The 18901-nt window shown below is 43.5% G+C and overlaps 1 protein-coding gene across 3 annotated transcripts in view; it reads left to right on the top strand.

Annotated features, from left to right (window-relative positions):
- CTH (cystathionine gamma-lyase) overlaps window positions 1–18567 on the top strand; it is a 34905-nt gene extending 16338 nt beyond the window's left edge. The window contains exons 4-12 of one of the 3 annotated variants that reach the window (XR_006356302.1): window positions 149–258; window positions 1560–1691; window positions 4713–4770; window positions 7004–7081; window positions 8758–8910; window positions 10462–10583; window positions 11844–11896; window positions 13799–14158; window positions 16783–16912. Coding sequence is in view for 2 of the 3 variants with exons in the window: in XM_044001334.1 (XP_043857269.1) it covers window positions 149–258; window positions 1560–1691; window positions 4713–4770; window positions 7004–7081; window positions 8758–8910; window positions 10462–10583; window positions 11844–11896; window positions 16783–16921; window positions 17984–17992 (854 nt within the window). In the remaining variant the exon portion in view is untranslated. Of the gene's footprint in view, window positions 1–148; window positions 259–1559; window positions 1692–4712; window positions 4771–7003; window positions 7082–8757; window positions 8911–10461; window positions 10584–11843; window positions 11897–13798; window positions 14159–16782; window positions 16922–17983 lie in introns of those variants that run through there. The other 2 variants (XM_044001334.1, XM_044001335.1) reach the window with 2 other exon arrangements.
- The last annotated feature ends 334 nt before the right edge of the window (window positions 18568–18901 follow it).

Here is an 18901-nt window from a genome sequence, read left to right as displayed (position 1 = left end):
GTGTCAAGTGTCTGAGGCTCGATATTAACTCAGGTCCTCCTGACTCCAGGGCCAGTGCTCTATCCACTGTACCACCTAGCTCTGCCCCCTGCTAGGTGTTTAGAATGCAGTCTTGCCCTTGTTCAGTTGGATCTTTTTTCTGCTTCAGGGACAAATAGGTACTTCCGTAGGGTTGCCTCAGAGCTGGGCTTGAAGATTTCTTTTGTCGACTGCTCCAAACTCCAGGTGCTGGATGCTGCAATCAAGCCAGAAACCAAGGTACTGACTGGGAGTCTGCCCTCTCTCCCCTGCCCTGCCCCTTCTGCTCACCTCCGCTTTCCTGCCCTCCCCTCTTCATTATCATTATTAATCATTCTAGATACTTGGATTTCAATTAAGAGAACAACTGCCAATGATAATTGTGATTTTTTTTTTTAATGGGAGGAAAGTATCTCTTCCTAGAGAAGAACATTTGTCCTTTTTAAATCTGACTGCCCTAGCTGCTAGCTTAGGCAACTTACCAGGCTCCCCGAGCCACTTTTTTAAGATGTAAAGAATGTCCCAAGTAAGTGCTGAGCTTCCAGAGGGTCTAGGCAGAGCCAGAACTAGCCATGGGCCAGGGGGGTTTTGCCTCAAAACAGGATTCGGGCTCAAGGACAAGGCATTCTGTGTAGTTTGCTGTGAAGCTCCTCCTGGGACGCAGGGTTCATCTGCCCTGTGTGACTCTGGAACAGGTTACCAAGCTGCCAATGAAGGTGCCCCCTTCCAAGAAGAAAGGAAATCTCTGTAACAAATACAAAGTACCCAACAAAACCTACTCTCATTTGGTCCATGTCTGCCTTCTGTCAGGAAGTGTGGAGCAGGTGGCAGCATCAGGCCTCTGGAATCCTGGTTGGTCACTTTGTTGATCCCAAAGCTTCAGTCACTAAGTGTAGATCTTTATTTAGAATTTAGAATTTTATGTTTCCCAAATTACATGTAAAAACAAATTTTAACATCGATTTGTAAAACTCTGTGTTCCAAATTCTCTTCTCCTCTGTGCTCCCCCCCTTAAGAAATCAAGCAATTCAATATAAGTTGTACATGTGTAGTCATGCAAAACTAGAGTGGATCTATATAAAGTCTCGTTATAGTATAGACTGTTCTCCTGGTTCTGCTTCCTCATTCTGTAACAGTTCAGACAAATCTTCCAAATTTCTCTTCTTTCTTTTCCTTTTCTTCCTTCCCTTTCCCTTCTCTCTTTTCTTCCTCCTCTTTCTAGCATTGATTGAGGGCCTCTTGCCTTCCAGATACAAGGCTAGACACTGAGGATACAAAGACATAACTGAAGCTAATCTTGTCCTTAAGCAGACAGCAACAAGAATGTATCTAATCATATGTAAAATATACAAACAAAATATACATGCCTTTTAAAGAATGGTTACTATTTCTATGCTGTCACTCCTCTCCCTTTTCACACTACAGCAGTGCATCCCACACTCCATTGCCCAGGGCTGGGCCATTCCCAACAAGTAGTTTGGAGAGTGGAGACTGGGGCCATGTTAAGAGTCATTGACTCCATTCATTCAATTATCTTGCAGCTTGTTTGGATTGAAACTCCCACAAACCCCAAATTGAAGGTCATTGACATTGAAGGCTGTGCCCAGGTGGTCCATAAGTACGACAACATTATTTTAGCTGTAGATAACACTTTCATGTCAGCTTATTTCCAGGTAAGCAAATCTCATGCATTTATACAGTTCACACTTTACACAAATTATGTGTGTGTGTGTGTGTGTGTACATGTATATATGCACATCAACTTTAAAGCACAACATAAATGCTAGCTATGGTTATTATAATACTCATGAAATCAACTCATTTATAATATTTTGAAATACTATTACATGTGAGTTATTATGAGGGTTAACATCTAAAGTATGATGTCTTTTCTTCACCAAAGGGGCAATTTTTAATTTTTAGAACATTTTTAACCTTATGCCTAAAACTTGGACAAATCTTTTGGGATGTAAATATGGTTTGTTGAATAACTTTTCTGGTGCCTCTCACCAAAGAAAGGAACATTGGCCATTTCCCCAGTTTAGGAGGTGAACCCAAAATACTGATAGGGGAGTTGTTGGTCATGCTAGACCTTGGACTTTGAATTAGGAAGACCTGACTTCAGATCCAATCCCAGATTCTTTGGCTCAGCTACATTAACTCCATGTACCTCAGGCTCCCCATATGTAAATGAGGAGGTTATACCCCATGGCCTCCAAGGTCTAAATCTAGGATCCTTTGAAATACGTGGAATGGGCTCTACTGACTTGGAAGACTTGAAACTCCAACATCCTTGGACCCCTTAGTCTCTACTTAGTATTAGAATGAAGCTCAGTATTTGAGCATTTAGTGACTGCTTTCTTCATCAGAAGCCATTTTCCAAATCAATTAGGAAGTAGTGTATGTAGATGTAAATTTTAGAGACAGTTGGAAAGTTTTCTACAATTGAAAGCAAAACCAGAGTGTAAATCTTGTGTGCTTTTCTATGACAGGTCTTCCTGAAACATTAACATGCAGGGAAACCCATATATTCTTTCCCTGGTCCTGGTTTTACCTCCTTTGATATTCTGAGCTAAGTAGGCCACCAAAAGCAGCGTTGCGTATTAGTCGTGAACACTGGATTTGGAGTAGCAATAAGCCTGGGTTTGATTTCTAGGGCTGCCACGTGACCTTAGGCAATCACATCATCCTTTTGAGACTCCGTGTTCACATCTGGACAGTGGAAATGACCACACTTGTACACACACATGTCTTTCAGGATAGTTGTGACGAAAGTGCTCAGTAAACTAACCTGCAGACCCTTCAGGAATGAGAGCAATTGTGTAGACATTTATTTCAGTGAGAAAGTGGGGCATAGTGGAGGAAAGACTGGCCAATGTGGTCAAAAAACTGACCTGGATTGGGGTCTTGCCTTTGCCAGATTCTGGCTGTGTGCCTCTGGCTATGCCCTTCACCCTCCGAGTGCCCTGCCAGTCGGCATCAGTGGAGGGAGAGTTTCCCAAATGGCTGAGATCTCAAATCTGGTCTCCCACCAAACCAGACCCCAAACCCTCCAAATCCCTTTTGCCTGTTTTAAGTGAACCAATTTCCATCCCACATGAACAGAGAAAGACTGGCTGTCTCCTGAATTACCGTGGTGCTCAGCCTGAGCACCTTTGCTTGGGCCTTGGCCACATTTGTAGAGTCTGTGTCACCTCTATGTGCTTTTTTTTTTTTAATTTTAAAATTTAAATTTTTTTATTTTTGTGGGGCAGTAAGGGTTAAGTGACTTGCCCAGGGTCACACAGATAGTACGTGTCAAATGTCTGACACTGGATTTGAACTCAGGTCCTCCTGACTCCAGGACCAGTGCTCTATCCACTGTGCCACTGAGCTGCCCCCCACCTCTATGTGCTTTAATGGTTCACTTCAGAGAAGGCACAGCCTGGGGGTAATGAATCACTAACTCTGAGTCAGTTTTGTTGTCAAGGACTTCAACAATGGAAGTCCATTCATTCCAGCACAGGAGCACTCCAGTAGCTGTAGAAGACTTTTTCAGTGATCCTGCCAACATTGGCTGCAGGGCTGAATTCTCAGGGTCATATAGGCTCTTGTGAGAGTCCTGCACTGGACCAGGGAATACAGTCCAGATTCCTTCAGTAACACACCCCAGGCACTGAACCTCGCCTTGGAGAGCTAGCATGGAACAAGTGCAGAGAGGGTCATTCTCAAGGTCAAGAAGACCTAGGTTTAAGTTGGCTGTGCCCCAGTGGGCAAGTCAATCTGTCAAGACTCCCAGGCAGCTCTCTCCAAGAGCACCTGCAAGCCAGGTGCAGAGAGCACTGGGAGAAGGACTTTCCTTCCCAGGAGCTCCCTTTGCCAATAAGATTTCAGAGCCTGTTCAGGAAACTCCAAAAAACAAAATCTCCTTTCCTGTACAGGGGAAGCCCAAGATGTCTGATGGTTATATTGTAAAATGCGCCCTTTCTTTGCTTACTCTGTACAAAGTCATTGGAAGACCAGAAGGTTAATAAACAGAAAAGATCATATGGTGGGAGAAGGAATGGTCTAGTTCTTTTTTCCTGGGGCAATGGGTGCTTTATCCACTGTGCCATCTAGCTGCCCCGGTCTATTTCTTAATAAACATCTTTAGAGAAAGCCAGCTGATGGAGTTTGGACTGGATTGGATTAGTATAGTGAAAGAGAATAATTAAACAAGCCTGATACCAAAGTATGAATAATCTTGGACAATAATGCCTCTTTAGCACCTTGGTCTTTACCTTGGCTTTGAGACTCTCTGAGAGTTAGTGCCAGCTGGGTGGTGCTTTTATTTAAAAAAAAAAAAAAGAATGGCCTTGGGTCAGTAACACCGTCTCAGATGGGATTGTTAATGAAGACATAAGTGGGATCCAGAGATTTATATACATGGGGCTTTATTTTTTATTTTATTTTTTTTAGTGAGGCAATTGGGGTTAAGTGACTTGCCCCAGGGTCACACAGCTAGTAAGTGTTAAGTGTCTGAGGCCGGATTTGAACCCAGGTACTCCTGACTCCAGGGCCGGTGCTCTATCTACTGCTCCACCTAGCTGTCCCTTACATGGGGCTTTAGATGTCCTTTCAGAACCAATCATGCAGAAATTCTTGTCTTCCTTGGTGGCTCTCTTTATACCTACACTCTTCCAAAATTGAAACAGTAACCTTCTGTCCCATTTCAGCGTCCTTTGGATCTGGGAGCTGACATTTGTATGTATTCAGCCACTAAGTATATGAATGGTAAGTCTGAGTATGCCCTCTACTTGGTTCTTTTTCATTGATAGCTAAAGTAGCCCAGAGTTTGACATTTCAATTCCCACTTTTTCCCTCAGTAATTTCAGTCAGTTTTCCCCTCTGACTCATCTGGAACAAAAACAATGTACTCCTTTGGTCTGAATATGGGATAACTGTTCTCCTCTCTGGAAGAGGGATGGGAATTATTTTATCAGGTGAAGAACACTGGATACTTGAAGTGTTGCAGTAATATGGGTCAAATGAGGTAATATTTGTAAAAGAAAAGCAAGTGTTTAGCACAGGGCCTAGCTTGGAAATTGGTAAGTAGAGAATTTTAGAGTTGAAGGGCCTGAAACATAGTCTAGTCATTGAATCACAGGGTTTTAGAATGGAAAGTGACTTCAGTGGGCTAGTCCAATCCATGCCTCTACACTATGCCCCCAGAGTGGTCAAACTGTGAGATTTAAAACTGACTATAAGCATTAAACTCCCCCTTTAGCTTTTCCCTTCAGAAGTGTCTCCCTAGCGTCTTTTAATTCTTGGAATTGCCCGTCGTTATTATAATTCCACTCCGGATCCTTTAGAGGCCACGCTATAACGGCCTGACCCTTCACAACAAGGGCATTTCCTGCTGAGATAATATCTGTAATCCCAGTTGGGGATAGTAAAGTTTCCATAAGTCAAGTAACATCAGCCCAAGTGGGTTGATATGTATTAAATATAGTCCTTAACTATGAAATTACAGTGTTTGGATGTTTCTCAAAACTAGGGAAGATTGTTTTCCATGTGCTCAAGTCAGCTGGTTTAAAGGGGCTATAATTTCTAACTTGAATTGGCACTCCTTTTTTACTATGTCCTATAGCTTCCTGCAGGGGGAGCAGTTTCTGCTGATCTGATTCTAAAGACTGGTCTGAAGCTGGGTTATCTCCAGCAGAGGGAGCTATCTTAGGGTCTCTCTCACCATGTGGCATCCCTCTAATCTCTTTCCATATTTATAGTTATTTGAACTATCATGAGTATGGTATTAGAATTTATTTCAACTGCAGGCATAAAATTTCTACTAATATTAAATAATACTCAGCCTCTTCTTCTAGAGGGAGAGCCCCTACTTCCCAAAGCAGCCCAAGCTACTTTTGAATGATTCTCATAGTTGGGGAGTTTTTCCTGACATCAAGTGTCAACTTGCCTCCATGAGACATCTGCTCCCGCTGTTGGCTTTTCCCTCTGCATCCAAATAGAACAAATCTAATATATCTTCTAGGTAACAGCCCTTCACATACTTGAAGAGAGCCAGCCTATTGCCCTGTCCCCCAAAAGTCAACCTTTCAAATTCTTTCTGATTATTCTTACATATCCTGGGCCCAAGGCCCTTGGCCATCTCTCTTGCTCTCATCTGGATACTCTCTACTTTTTTTTTTTTTTTTTGGTGAGGCATTTGGGGTTAAGTGACTTGCCCAGGGTCACATAGCTAGTAAGTGTTAAGTGTCTGAGGCTGGATTTGAACTCAGGTCCTCTTGACTCCAGGGCCTGTGTTCTATCCACTGCACCACCCAGCTGCCCCTACTCTCCACTTCTTAATGTCCTTCCTAAAATGAAGCACCCAGAACTGAATACAGTGTACTCCAGATGTAGGCTGACCAAGGGCAATGACCTCATTTTACACAAGAGGCTACTCAGTGAGCTCTAGATCATTCACTGAGCCCAGGCTAGCATCCAGGGTCTCTCGAGTCCTGCCTTGTGTGAGTTCCACCCCCCTGGACTGCCCTTCCCCCAGCTGCTCCTTATCTCTAGGAAGGATGATTTGTTATTTTTATAGCTCATGGGAAGAGAGATTGTTAGCATGGAGCTCAATGGATTTGATTCACCCCTGCTCATTGATGCTGGCCTTGTATCTGTACAATTACCTGGAAACAGAGAGCTTTCGTTTTTGGTATTTAGGTAGGAAACAACATTCCCAAGATTCATGAGGGAAGGATTTTTCAAAAAGGCTGTTAAAAAACAAAGAAAAAACAAAGTTGATCTAGATTAAATTACCCACCCTCTCAAAAATGAGTTTTTCCCTAGCCATCTTTTATTTTCACATGACTTCGCTGCTCTTCAGTCATCTGCAATTGCTTTGTTTGCTGTTGCAGTTGCTTTATTGAGATGTTATCCTCAGTTGAACACCACGCTTAACAAACATACTTAAAGTAAAGGAGACTTGACAGCCATTTGTGCCATTTTTTTTCTTTCCCATCAGGCCACAGTGATGTTGTCATGGGTTTGGTATCAGTGAATTCTGAAGACCTATATAAAAGGCTCAGCTTCCTCCAAAATTGTAAGTATCCCATTGTGAAATTGGGGGACCAGAGTCCCCTGTGCCAAGCCTCATGTGAACTCTCAAAAGCAACATTTCTATCCAGTGTTATGAGAGAGGATGCCTCATCTGTTTCTCTTCCTGTCTGTAATAGGTTTGGACCTGTCTTTGCATTCTTCTATAGGAAAATAAAGCTAAACAAAAGCAAAACAACCACTAGATTGTGTTGCTAAATTTTCAGCCACATCTCACTGGGAATCTCTTATGCTGATGACATTCTAGATTCTTTATTTTTTCCTTTTTAAAGGGAGCATAAGAGCTGTTCCAGGGAGTGTGTGCATATATGGGGGGGTGAGAGGATGGGGAAGGCAGCCCTGTGGATCGAAAGTCCACTGATGACTTGTCTAGGGCCTCATGGACAGCCAAAAGACCTGGGTTCATATTCTGCCTCTGACCTATACTGGCTTTGTGACCCTGGGCAAGGCTGCTTTACCTCCTAGGACTCTAGGCCAGCAGTATCAAAATCCAGTAGAAATAATGTGCTGTCTATCCAGCACACCACCTAACTGCCCAACATTTTTTGATTTTTGGTTTTTTTAGTGAGGCAATTGGGGTTAAGTGACTTGCCCAGGGTCACACAGCTAGTAAGTGTCAAGTGTCTGAGGCCAGATTTGAACTCAGGTCCTTCTGAATCCAGAGCTGGTGCTCTATCCACTAAGCCACCTAGCTGCCCCTTCCACCCATTTTTAAAAATGAACAGAAACCTATTTTTTTTCCCTCTCATGCTCCCATTTCATTAAAAAAGGAAGGAAAAACACATTTCTTTTAATATATAGTCAAACAAAGATTCCCTCGATGACTGTATCCAAAGGTGTCTCAGCCTGTAACAAATGATGCATATCATTACTGAGCCTTTGGAATTACAGATGCTCAACATATTGATTCTGTTTCTTATGGCTTTCTAAGGTTTTCCCCCCAGAAACACTGTTATCTTATGAATTATTCTCTGAGTTTTTCTCATTTCATTGTCTCCCATTTTCAATTCTGAAATTTCTTTTTCTTCCTCTTCATTGAGTTGGAGTGAGTAAAGAGCCAGCGTTGGGGTCAATAAGAACTGAGGGCTGGTGCTGCTGTGTAATGATGGGCCACTTTAACCTCTCTGTGCCCTGGACAGTTGAGCTGGTCTTCATTGTTAGATGGAGTTTTTTCCCTATGAGTTACCTATACTTATGAACCCCCCAACAAAAACACCAAACTACCAAATCTATCAATTTATACCTTTTGATAAAAGAGGAGGTTCTGTTTTATTAGTCTTCCATGTTTTATGGTGAACCCTAAATCAAAGCCCAAGTTCAAACAAGTTTGTGTGAAGGTCACATTCATAGTACACTTGAATTTCTTCAGTTTAGTCTGATTCCATGATCTGGAACCCAGGTTGCTTTGTGTCTATGGGATCTTGTTTGGTTTTTTTTGTTTGTTTTTTGTTTTTTGTTTAAGTGACTTGTCCACAGTCACATAGCTAGCAACTGTCAAGTGTCTGAGGTTGGGTTTGAACTCAGGTCCTCCTGAATCCAGGGCCAGGGCTTTATCCACTGTGCCACCTAGCTGCCTCCTGTCTACAGGATCTTGGAAAGAAGGTGCCTGTGTCAAAGTCGTCTCTTCTTTAGGTGCTAATCCTGGATCTCTCTGTCTTGCAGCTCTCGGGGCTGTTCCATCTCCTTTTGATTGTTACCTCTGCCTTCGTGGTCTGAAAACTTTGCAAATCCGAATGCAGAAACACTTTGAAAATGGACTGGCGGTGGCCAAGTTCCTGGAGGCGAATCCCCTAGTAGAAAAGGTCATTTACCCTGGTGAGTTGTTTAGAGCTCTGAGCCAATGCAGCTTGGAGCAGGGGTTTCACATTAAGACTCCCATCCATCCATCCATCCATCCATCCATCCATCCATCCATCCATCCAGTCATCCTGGGGATGCTTATCTGGCTTTCCCTTCTTTCTGGACCTGACATTTCCCTTTCCTTTTATGTGCAGATAAAAATACTTTGCCTTTGTCTGTTTTCTTCCTTTAGGCTTTATGAAAGTTTGCATTCATTTCCCATGACCTTTGGCTTTGAACTCTGAAGTTAAAGGAATGACTGAATGAATGGATGCAAAATAATTTTTTTTGGGGGGGTGAGGCAATCAGGGTTAAGTGACTTGCCCAGGGTCACACAGCTAGTAAGTGTTAAGTGTCTGAGGTCGGATTTGAACTCAGGTCCTCCTGACTTCAGGGCCAGTGCTCTATCTACTTCGCCACCTAGCTGCCCCTATGCAAAATAATTTAAAAGTGCTTACTCTGTGCCAGGCGGTGAATGTTGTTTCTCACTTTTGTCTTTATGCCCCTAGAACTTATCTGGGGACATACCAAGACAAAAGTGAGAAAGTATCTGTCCTCATTCAGCTTTTAGTCTAATAGGAGGAGATGCTACTTATAGGCTATTGTTGGCAAAAAAAATTTTAAAAAGACATGTAGGGGTAGTGAGTGGATGCAAATGACCTAGCCTTTTCTAAAGGCTGTAATTATGTTGATTTGACTGTTGTCCCATGAGAAGCTTGTTGTGGGGAGGAGGGGAGGGTAAGTGGACAGTGACAGCAAAGATGGGAAGATGCTGGGAGATGAAGCATGGCCTAGACTAGGGCTGGGGACGTTCGGTGGGCTAGGGGTGTTTGCCCGCATAGGGAATGCTGGTGCCAGTTGCAGGGCAGGCACGATGCTTCAGGGGGCTGGCTAGGCTGGGGCCTGTTAGCTAAAGAGGGCTGGGTTCACCTGCCTGAGCTGAGACAGCTTGGTCCCAGATTGTGAGAAAATAGCTACTGAGCTTTCTCATGGCCAGTAGATCTGGTCACAGGTGCGGGGAGGGGCTCTCCCTCACGGTTCTGTGACCTGATTTGACCCCCACAATAGTCCTGTGCAGGAAGCCTCCCATTTTTCAGATGAGGACAGTATTGCTCAGAGGGTAAGTGACTTGTTCCTTTCCCAAGCAGCATGACTCTGTCTCCCAGGTGATACCTAAGGCCTGGGCCACTTCAGACCGACTCACTGATGCTCCCTCATCCTTGCTTGCTTGCAGCTGTCTGTTTTATCTGGGGGGGGGGCCCTCCCCCTTGGCTCACTCTGACAGGGCCCTTCAAGGAAGCAGTCAGAGGCAGAAAGATGTTAATTAGCCTCTGTGAACTTCTGCTCCCTCACCAGGAAGATGGTGTCCAGTCTCCTCACAGGGTTCTGGAGGGCTCAAAGAGGGTCAGACACACAACACACTTTGCAAACCCTGAAGCCCCAAATGAGTGGCACGTACCATTCGTTTTGATCCTGAGTCAGGGCTTTAATGCTTCCCAGTAACACATTTGAATTGGATAATTGCAGGCTTGCCCTCTCACCCTCAGTATGAACTGGTTCAGCGTCAGTGCACAGGCTGCCCAGGAATGATCACCTTTTATATCAAGGGAGAGCTTGCCCATGCAGAAGCCTTCCTGAAGAACCTCAAGGTAAGGGTGCATTGGTCTACACCAACACTGGTGGGGTTTGTTGCACAGCCTCACTAGGGACAGTGTGGTGTAGTGAGGAGAGCCAGCCAGCCTGGATATCCGAAAAGTCTGGGGTCAAATCCTCCCTTTGACACTTTGTGGCTTTGTGACCAAGGGGGAGTAATGTAACTATCTGCTTAGCATAGTTGTTGTCTCCAATGAGATGATGTATATAAATGCTTTGCAATTAAAAGCACTATGTAAATAATTTTATATATAATATATAAACATATATAAATAAACTACATATAAGCAAAACAAAATATAAATAATGTATAAGTACATTAAATATATAAATCTGCAAGCATCAAAAATAATATATAAAACATGACTATATTAATAACACAAATAGAAATTATATGTATAATATACACAAGAAATAAGCAAATGTATTATATAGAAACAAATTATATATGTAAATATATCAATATATGACTAAATACTATAGATTATGTATACTATGTGCACATCTAAATATATAAATAAATAAAAGAAGCAGTTAAGAGTCCATCTTTCTCATAGATAAGGAAACTGATGGAAGTTACTATGACTTGCCCAAGTCATTGAAGAAAATCATCAGAGGTAGAAGGTATTATACCCTTTTTAAAGGTAAAAAAATGAGGTTTGGAGAAGTCGGTCAAGTTGGCAAAGTTCATACAAGACGCAAAAATGAGACTTGATCTGGGGGTTCCTGACTCCCAGACCCTGATCTTAGAATGTAAAGGAGTTGTAAGATTTTTTTTTTTTAAACTATTCCTGTAGCAAAACAGAAAGAAGCCCAGAATTCAGCACTCTGGCCATTAGAGGCCATAGACAGACAGACAGTTATAATAAAATAACAAAGAACAGGAAGTTCTCCTGGCATTTAACTTCCTTTCTAAGAGTATGTTTATCCATGAAACATTTCTCCATTGTGTAAAACAAGCCTTTAGCTGTTGTGTAATTTGGCGTTCTGTGTTTTATCATTCTTGTATCTTTTCTTTCCCTGAACATGTTTTGAGACAGTGGCAGTAGTCACTGTTAACATATTTTGAAGTGTGTATAATCACAGGGCGTGGAAATTTCACATGTATATTGAGTTCTTCCTTTTTCTTTTCCTGGACTGATTGTGATTCTCTCAGCCCTAGACCACTGTAATAAAAAGATTTCTTATTTTTGCCTTGTAGAAGTTCTCAGTAGTTCTGGTTTCCTGGATTTCACTTCTGGTATGCTTTGCTACAGGTTTTCACGTTGGCCGAGAGCCTGGGAGGATACGAAAGTCTTGCCGAGCTTCCGTAAGTTGCTTTCAATTCTTACTGTTGAAATAATTCTCCTCTTCCCTCTTTTGCATCCTCAGCACCTTGGACAGTGCATGGGGCAAAGTTGGTGCTTCATAAAGCATAGAGTTGGTGGAGTGATTGCTATTAGCAAATAATGTATAACTTGGATTTATAGTAGATTCATTATAGAGGGCAGATATTTAGGGAATAGAGAATGGCTTACAAAGCACTCTTCTCCCCAAATCCCTTTAATGTAGGGACCATGGAGATTATTAACTCCATTTTATAGATGTAGAAAGAGGTAAATGAGTGGTCCAGGCACACAAACTTGGGCAAGATTTGAATTCTGGTCTTTCATCATTTCATAGGATCATAGATTTAGAGTTGGAAGGGACTTGAAAAGTCATTTAGCCCAACTCAGAATTTTACAATTGAGTAAACTGAGGCCCACAGGGGTAAAGCTATTTGCCCAAGTTCCCTAGCTCCAAAGTCAAGCCTCTTTCTCTGTGCCATGCTACCTCTCATTTCCCTCAAAGTTGTAATGCCTATTCCTTTATTTTATTTTCCATATTACAACCATTTTCTGGCTATAGACATTCCCACCCTCCCCCCCACCCATCTTTAACCCTCCTTTAGAAGAAAGGAAAAAAGTAAAGTTAAATGAAGAAGCTTGGCAGTGTACACCCCTTTCTGCTAATGGAGATCTCCCCACTTGCATTATTTGTTCTGCGATCACAATTGGCTTTTAGTGATCTTGTCGTTAACAGTATTGTCATCACCGTGGGTCTTGTTCTTTTACTTCCATTTGAACTTCATTCTGTATTAGTTCACACAGATCTTCAGGTTTGTCTTAATGCTTCATATTTGCCATTTTTTCCTCTACCGTATCTTGTGTATGTTCAGAGGATTAATGATAGTTTAACGACTTCTTTAGAGATGTGCAAGTCCCCTGAAGACATCCCATAGGCAGGAATCTGCATATGTGGTGTTAATCTATGAGTAAGTGGGCAGCTAGGTGGCACAGTGAATAGAGTATTGGGCCTAGAGTCAGGAAGATCTGAATTCAAATCCAGCCTCAAACACTTACTAGCTGTGTGGTCCTGGGCAAGTCACTTAACCCTGTTTGCCTTAGTTTCCTCACCTGCAAAATGATCTAGAGGAGGAAGTTCCAAACCATTCCAGTATTTTTGTCAAGAAAATCCCAAATGGAGTCATGAAGGATTGGGCATGAATGAAGCGACTGAACAACAGCAAAGTGGGTTTATGTCCAGTTCAATATTGAGGAGGAAATTATAACCCTGAGGAGGCCCTGCGCCTTGCTTAGGATTAGATTAGGGAAATAGATATTTTAGTATTTCAAGGGTCTGTGGTTTTTATGATGTATAGGACACTCCCAAGGAAGAAACCCAGATGCTAGAAGGAGTGATTTGTACATAAGAGTCTTAGAGAACTGCCTTGGGGTACTGACACTGAGCAGAAATGACTTGCCCAGAGTCACACTGTCATGGGTTTCAGAGATGGGACTTGAGTCTGTGGCTTTCTGACCTGGTGGTCAGAGGGAGAGAGAGACAGAGAAAAGAGGAGGAAGAAAAAATTCAGCAAAACTACTCAACACCTTGGAGAAATCTGATGTCAAATGCAGTGTCCCCATCCTGTGGATGCCAATAGCCCACCTCTGCATAGAAGTAGGGCTGGGCCTGGTCTCCGTCATTTCACAACATCGAATTTCACCCACATGGTAGTCATTGTATATATATATTTCCCTGGCTTTGCTTATGTCACTCTGTATCAGTTCATATAACCCTTTGCACATGTCTTTGTATTTATCCTGTTTATAGTTTCTTACAGCTCAGTGATAACCCATTACATTCATGTACCACCAGTCATTTAGCCACTCTCCATCAATGTTGTCCATAGCATGTCAAGAGCTGGAGAAAACCATAGAGATGATCCAGTCTGACCCCTTCCCTTGATAGATGAGGCCACCCGTCACATGTCAAGTTGGTGACAGAGCCCAGATCTTCCCCGTCTCTTCACACCCTGCTCATCCTGCCTATGGTCTCAGAGCAGCGTTACAATTTTTCTGGATACCCATGCACTTTTGAGAATGTTATAGGCAGGAGAATGTCACTGAAGAATAAGGCCATGCTCTCCTCAGGGTCACTGAGACATTGGCGGCTTAGAAAGAGGGAGGCCCTCGCCTGCAGGAAGAACGGGCCAGTCATTTCATTGCAAAGCTTTCCGGCCTGGATGACTTCAGGCTTGTAATATGTCCAGGTGATCATGATGCCTGTGGGAAGAAATGAATGCTATTGTCTAGTATTTGTGAATAAGTTACCTGTTCTTCAATGTGAAACTGCTTAATACCCACCATGTCCAAGGGATGCCTGCTAGGCAGGCTGCCTCCACGAGAGGGCGCCCTCAGCAAGTAAAATCATTGTGTCTTTGATCTTCTATAATGTGGTTGGAGGGAGGCCCCACCCATGCTTCTTTTGGGAAGATTACAGACTCCCTGTGTGTAGACAGACGTAGGGGTAGGTGAGGAGCCCTGTGGTGTAGGGAATTGAGGGCTGGCTTTAGAGGCAGGAACACCTGGCTCTAAGGCCTGTCTTAAGACACATGAGACTGTGTGTGTGACCCGCTGAATCGCTCAGCACCCTGGGCCCTTGGGGGCTCCAGGCTATAAAGAAGCTGCCCATCTGTCTCAGCAGAGGGAGTTTCTTGACCAGTAATTCTTTGTAAAATGTGCTAATAGGAGCGCCTCCCTCCTAGGTGTAATGAGGGTCTGATGCTGTGTGCGTGTGTGTGTGTGTGTGTGTGTGTGTGTGTGTGTGAAGGTGCTGCTTATGCTTAGCTATGATTATTACACGGACGTCACAGCTCTGCCTTACCCTGTGTCTCTGCCACTGTCATGCCCATGCATCTCTCTACATTTCTGTACCTATGTGGTGGGGCCGGCCCAGACTGGCTACCTCCCAAGAGTCACTTGGTAAATTTCCATTGTAAGAACGTACAGCTTAGGATAAAGCACCAGCCCTGGATTCAGGAGGACTTGAGTTCAAATCCCGACTCAGGCATTTGACACTTACTAGCTGTGTGACCCTGGGCAAGTCATTTAACCCTCATTGCCCTGCAAAAACAAACAAACAAAGAATATACAACTTGGCACTAGATCAGGGCTTGACTTCATTGTGCCATTGTTTGTGTAGACATAAGAAAGTGATGGAGAAAATTTCATCAATGCAGATTAAACTCTTGTGCATATATTTTATTTTCCAGAGAGCAAGTTCAGTATTTCCCAGCATGCCCAATATGTATACATGTAGCCCCACATTCGTGCGAGCGTGCATGCGCACGCGCGCGCGCACACACACACATATAATAGTGTATTCTGCACATGTGTTTGGAGTTATATAGATGGTCATAGGCTGCTGCACAACGTGTTGGAGCCTAGAAATCCCATGTTGAAATTCTGCTGCTGACCCTGGCCATGTGATCGTGAAGACAAGGGGACTGCACCTCGGTATCCTCGGACTTAGAATGGAGATGTAATCCCCACCATAGTTATCCATTTTCTGTTTTGAGCCTCAAAAGAAATATGTAAAAGACCATGCCAATTTTGAACCATTTTTATCAATAGTGCCTGGCATTGTGGATACAGCTGACCTTGGAGTCAGGAACACCTGGGTAGAGGAATAAGCCTATAGCTCTTCAATAACACCTACTGCGTGTCAGGCACTGGGCTAAATAACTTTTAAACTGTTTTTTTGTTTGTTTGTTTTTAGGCAATGGGGGTTAAGTGACTTGCCCAAGGTCACACAGCTAGTAAGTCTCAAGTGTCTGAGGCTGGATTTGAACTCAGGTACTCCTGAATCCAGGGCCGGTGCTTTAACCACTGCGCCATCTAGCTGCCCCCTGGGCTAAATGACTTTTACAAATATTTCATTAGATGTTCACAACAGCCCTCTGATGTTGGTGCTATTGCTGAGGCAGATGGCTAAGTGACTTGTAAATATTTGTATCTGAATTCGAACTCTGGGTAGTAGGAGAGAGTCCATTCTGTCTTCAGGACACACACATTCCCTTCCATCCCAGCCCAGAAGTGAACAAGCATTTATTAAGCACCTGCTCTGTGCCAAGCACTGTGGGAAGTGCCGGGGATGCCTAGAAAAAAGCAATCATTCTGTCCACCTTTGGGAAATCTTGAAAGTCTGAGAAGGTGATAAATTGAAAAACACAAAGACGCCAGAATCATTAAAGAAAATGAAGAGCTAGTTCTTCAGAAAGATGAAGCCAAGCACCTGGAGCCTTCCTGATGTATTTATTTATTTATTTATTTTTGGGTGAGGCAATTGGGGTTAAGTGACTTGCCCAGGGTCACACAGCTAGTAAGTGTTAAGTGTCTGAGACCGGATTTGAACTCAGGTCCTCCTGACTCCAGGGCCGGTGCTCTATCCACTGCACCACCTAGCTGCCCCTAGAGCTTTCCTGATTTAACAAGAAGGGGCACATTTACATTGGGTGTGCAGCACACTGAGGTCCCCTCCTCCCTGCCTACTCTTGCCTTCCTCAGCCTGTACTGGAAGGATTGATGAAGACAGGAAGTGTTTGTCGAAGGTGATGACAGCTCACAGTGATACAGTCCTTGATGACCCAGAATCATGGAGGTCTGGAGCCAGAAAGGGTTTTGGAGATGATCCGGCCCTGCCCTCTCTTTTTACAGATAGAAAAACTGAGGCCCAGGGGGGTTAGAATGGAGGACTCAGCTTTGCTTTTATTCAGATCAAATATCTTTTAATTGACTTTGGGGACAGGCGGGGAATAGGTTGAAGGGATGGATGGTTCGACTATGGGGCAGGGTGAGGGAATCCTGCCACATTAACTGCTCCTTCCCTTGCCAGGGCTATCATGACCCATGCCTCGGTGCCCAAAGAGGAGAGGCAGAAGTTGGGAATAAGTGACACTCTGATCCGGCTCTCCGTTGGCTTGGAGGACACAGATGATCTCTTGAAGGACATCAGTCAGGCTTTGAAGGCCGCTGTAAGTTCTTCCATGCTGGCCTTTTCTTGGGTGCAGCTGATCCTTTGATCTTGGCAGAAAGGCCTTTGAGAAGAGAGATGTGTAGGATCCCAGCTCCAGAGCGGGAAGGGGCCTCAGAGGCCACCTAGTCCAGCTCCCTTGTTTTACAAGGAAGGAAACTGAGGCCTGGGGAAAGTAAGTGGCTATCCTGAGGAAGTAAGCGTGAAACCCGACATTTGAACCCAGGGCCGATGACTCTGGAGTCAATACTCAGAATGGATGAGAATTGGTCTACATGAGGTATCAGCTCTTTCAATAAACTAACTTAAAGATAACTTAGTGATAGTTTTCAAATTTTTCTCCCACCCTCCCCAGGACAGAAAGCAATCTAATATAGGTTATATATGTGCAATCACGTGAAACATTTATGCATAAGATAACATTGATAAGAAGCAATAGAGTATAACAGACATAGTATTGGCTTTGAAGCCAGGTTCCTCTGCCTCTTTGGAGGCCCAAGGTAAGTCCTGTCATCTCCGTGTGTCTCAGGCAGCTTCCCAGGATTTATTTGCTGTGTCATAGATGGGGGAAGAAAGGAAGCAAGCAAGCATTCGTGAAGTGCCTACTATGTGCAGGATGCTTTACCAATATTATCTCCTGGGAACAATAACCCTGGGAGGCAGGGGCTGTCACAACCTCCATTTTACAGATGAGGAAGGTTCGTGACTTGCCTATGGCTGCACACAGCTTACTGATGCCCGAGGGAGGGTTTGAGCCCTTTCTTTGAGCCCATGGGGACACCCAGCCCTGACAAGTGATCAGCTGGCCTCTGCTTGAACTCTGGGTTGGGGGTGGGTGGAAAGGTGATCAAGAACCTCATCTCCTTTGAGGGTAGCTTATTCCCTTTTGGAATACCTCTAGGCAATCAATTGGTGCTTGATGAAGCCACAGTCTGTCTCCCTGTAGTTTTCCTCTCTTAGTCCTAGTCTGTCCTCTGGAGCCCAGTAGAATGAATCTCATGCTTCTTCACATCCTTGGCACGCTGGTATAATGTGTGTTGTTTTTTATTCTTCATTAACACAGCACCCTTAATCTATGAGCCGTAACTAGAATGTAACCAGGATGTGCTACTGAGGGCTGCGATTCCTGGAATGATCAAGCACTCAGAAGATCGCTAATTGCAGACTGCTAATGAGCCTCCTGTGATTGCCATTAGAAGATCTTCAGTGTCTCCCACATTAGGCACCTCACTACCTTTTATACTTTAAACCACCAGTGACTGGACATCAACGGCTCAAGATGCTATTCTCTTGTCTCTCTCTGGTTGTGAAATTCAAGCTCAGTTTCTGGTGATGGTCCCTTTATCGTTTCTACTTGTGCTTCTTATCAAAGGAGGCTCAGTTGTGTGCTGCCAGTTTGCATCTTCCTTCCAAGGCATAAAACGTCTTTTGATTATGTTTACACTTTGATGTTAATTCATTGTCTGATGGCCTTCAGAATAATTCACACTACTGAATGAACTCTCAGCACTGAGAGCAGCTCAGTGGTTTACGGAGTATGGATGTAATGCCAAAATCAGATACTTGAAACCATAATGTGAAATTCCACTGATTTTAAATTGGATCTTGAAAATCTCGTTTTTCACTTTAGTAAATATTCATAGCCAATGTGCCTTGCTTTGTATTTTATGTTCCGATGTTTGGTGCAACTAATAATAATTTTCCCTCAGTAGATGTTAATTCTTTTTGTTCCCATCATCAATTTGCATAGGCTTTCCATTGTCAGAGACTTAGATTTTCATAAAATCCATCAGAATGACCATCTGACCCACATTCCTGTCTTTCAAGTTAAGGAGTGCTCAGTGTCATAGATGCTCAGATCTTCCCCCCCACCCCGCAGAATGGATTTTTACCTCTCCCCTTTTACTTGAAGATGTGATACACTTCTAGAAGAAATAAGCCTTTTGGAGATCAAATAGTGCCCTCACTTATGTAGCACTGG

Source organism: Dromiciops gliroides, chromosome 4 (assembly GCF_019393635.1).
Source record: "Dromiciops gliroides isolate mDroGli1 chromosome 4, mDroGli1.pri, whole genome shotgun sequence".
NCBI lineage: Eukaryota > Metazoa > Chordata > Mammalia > Microbiotheria > Microbiotheriidae > Dromiciops > Dromiciops gliroides.
This window is presented reverse-complemented; position numbering and strand designations above follow the sequence as displayed.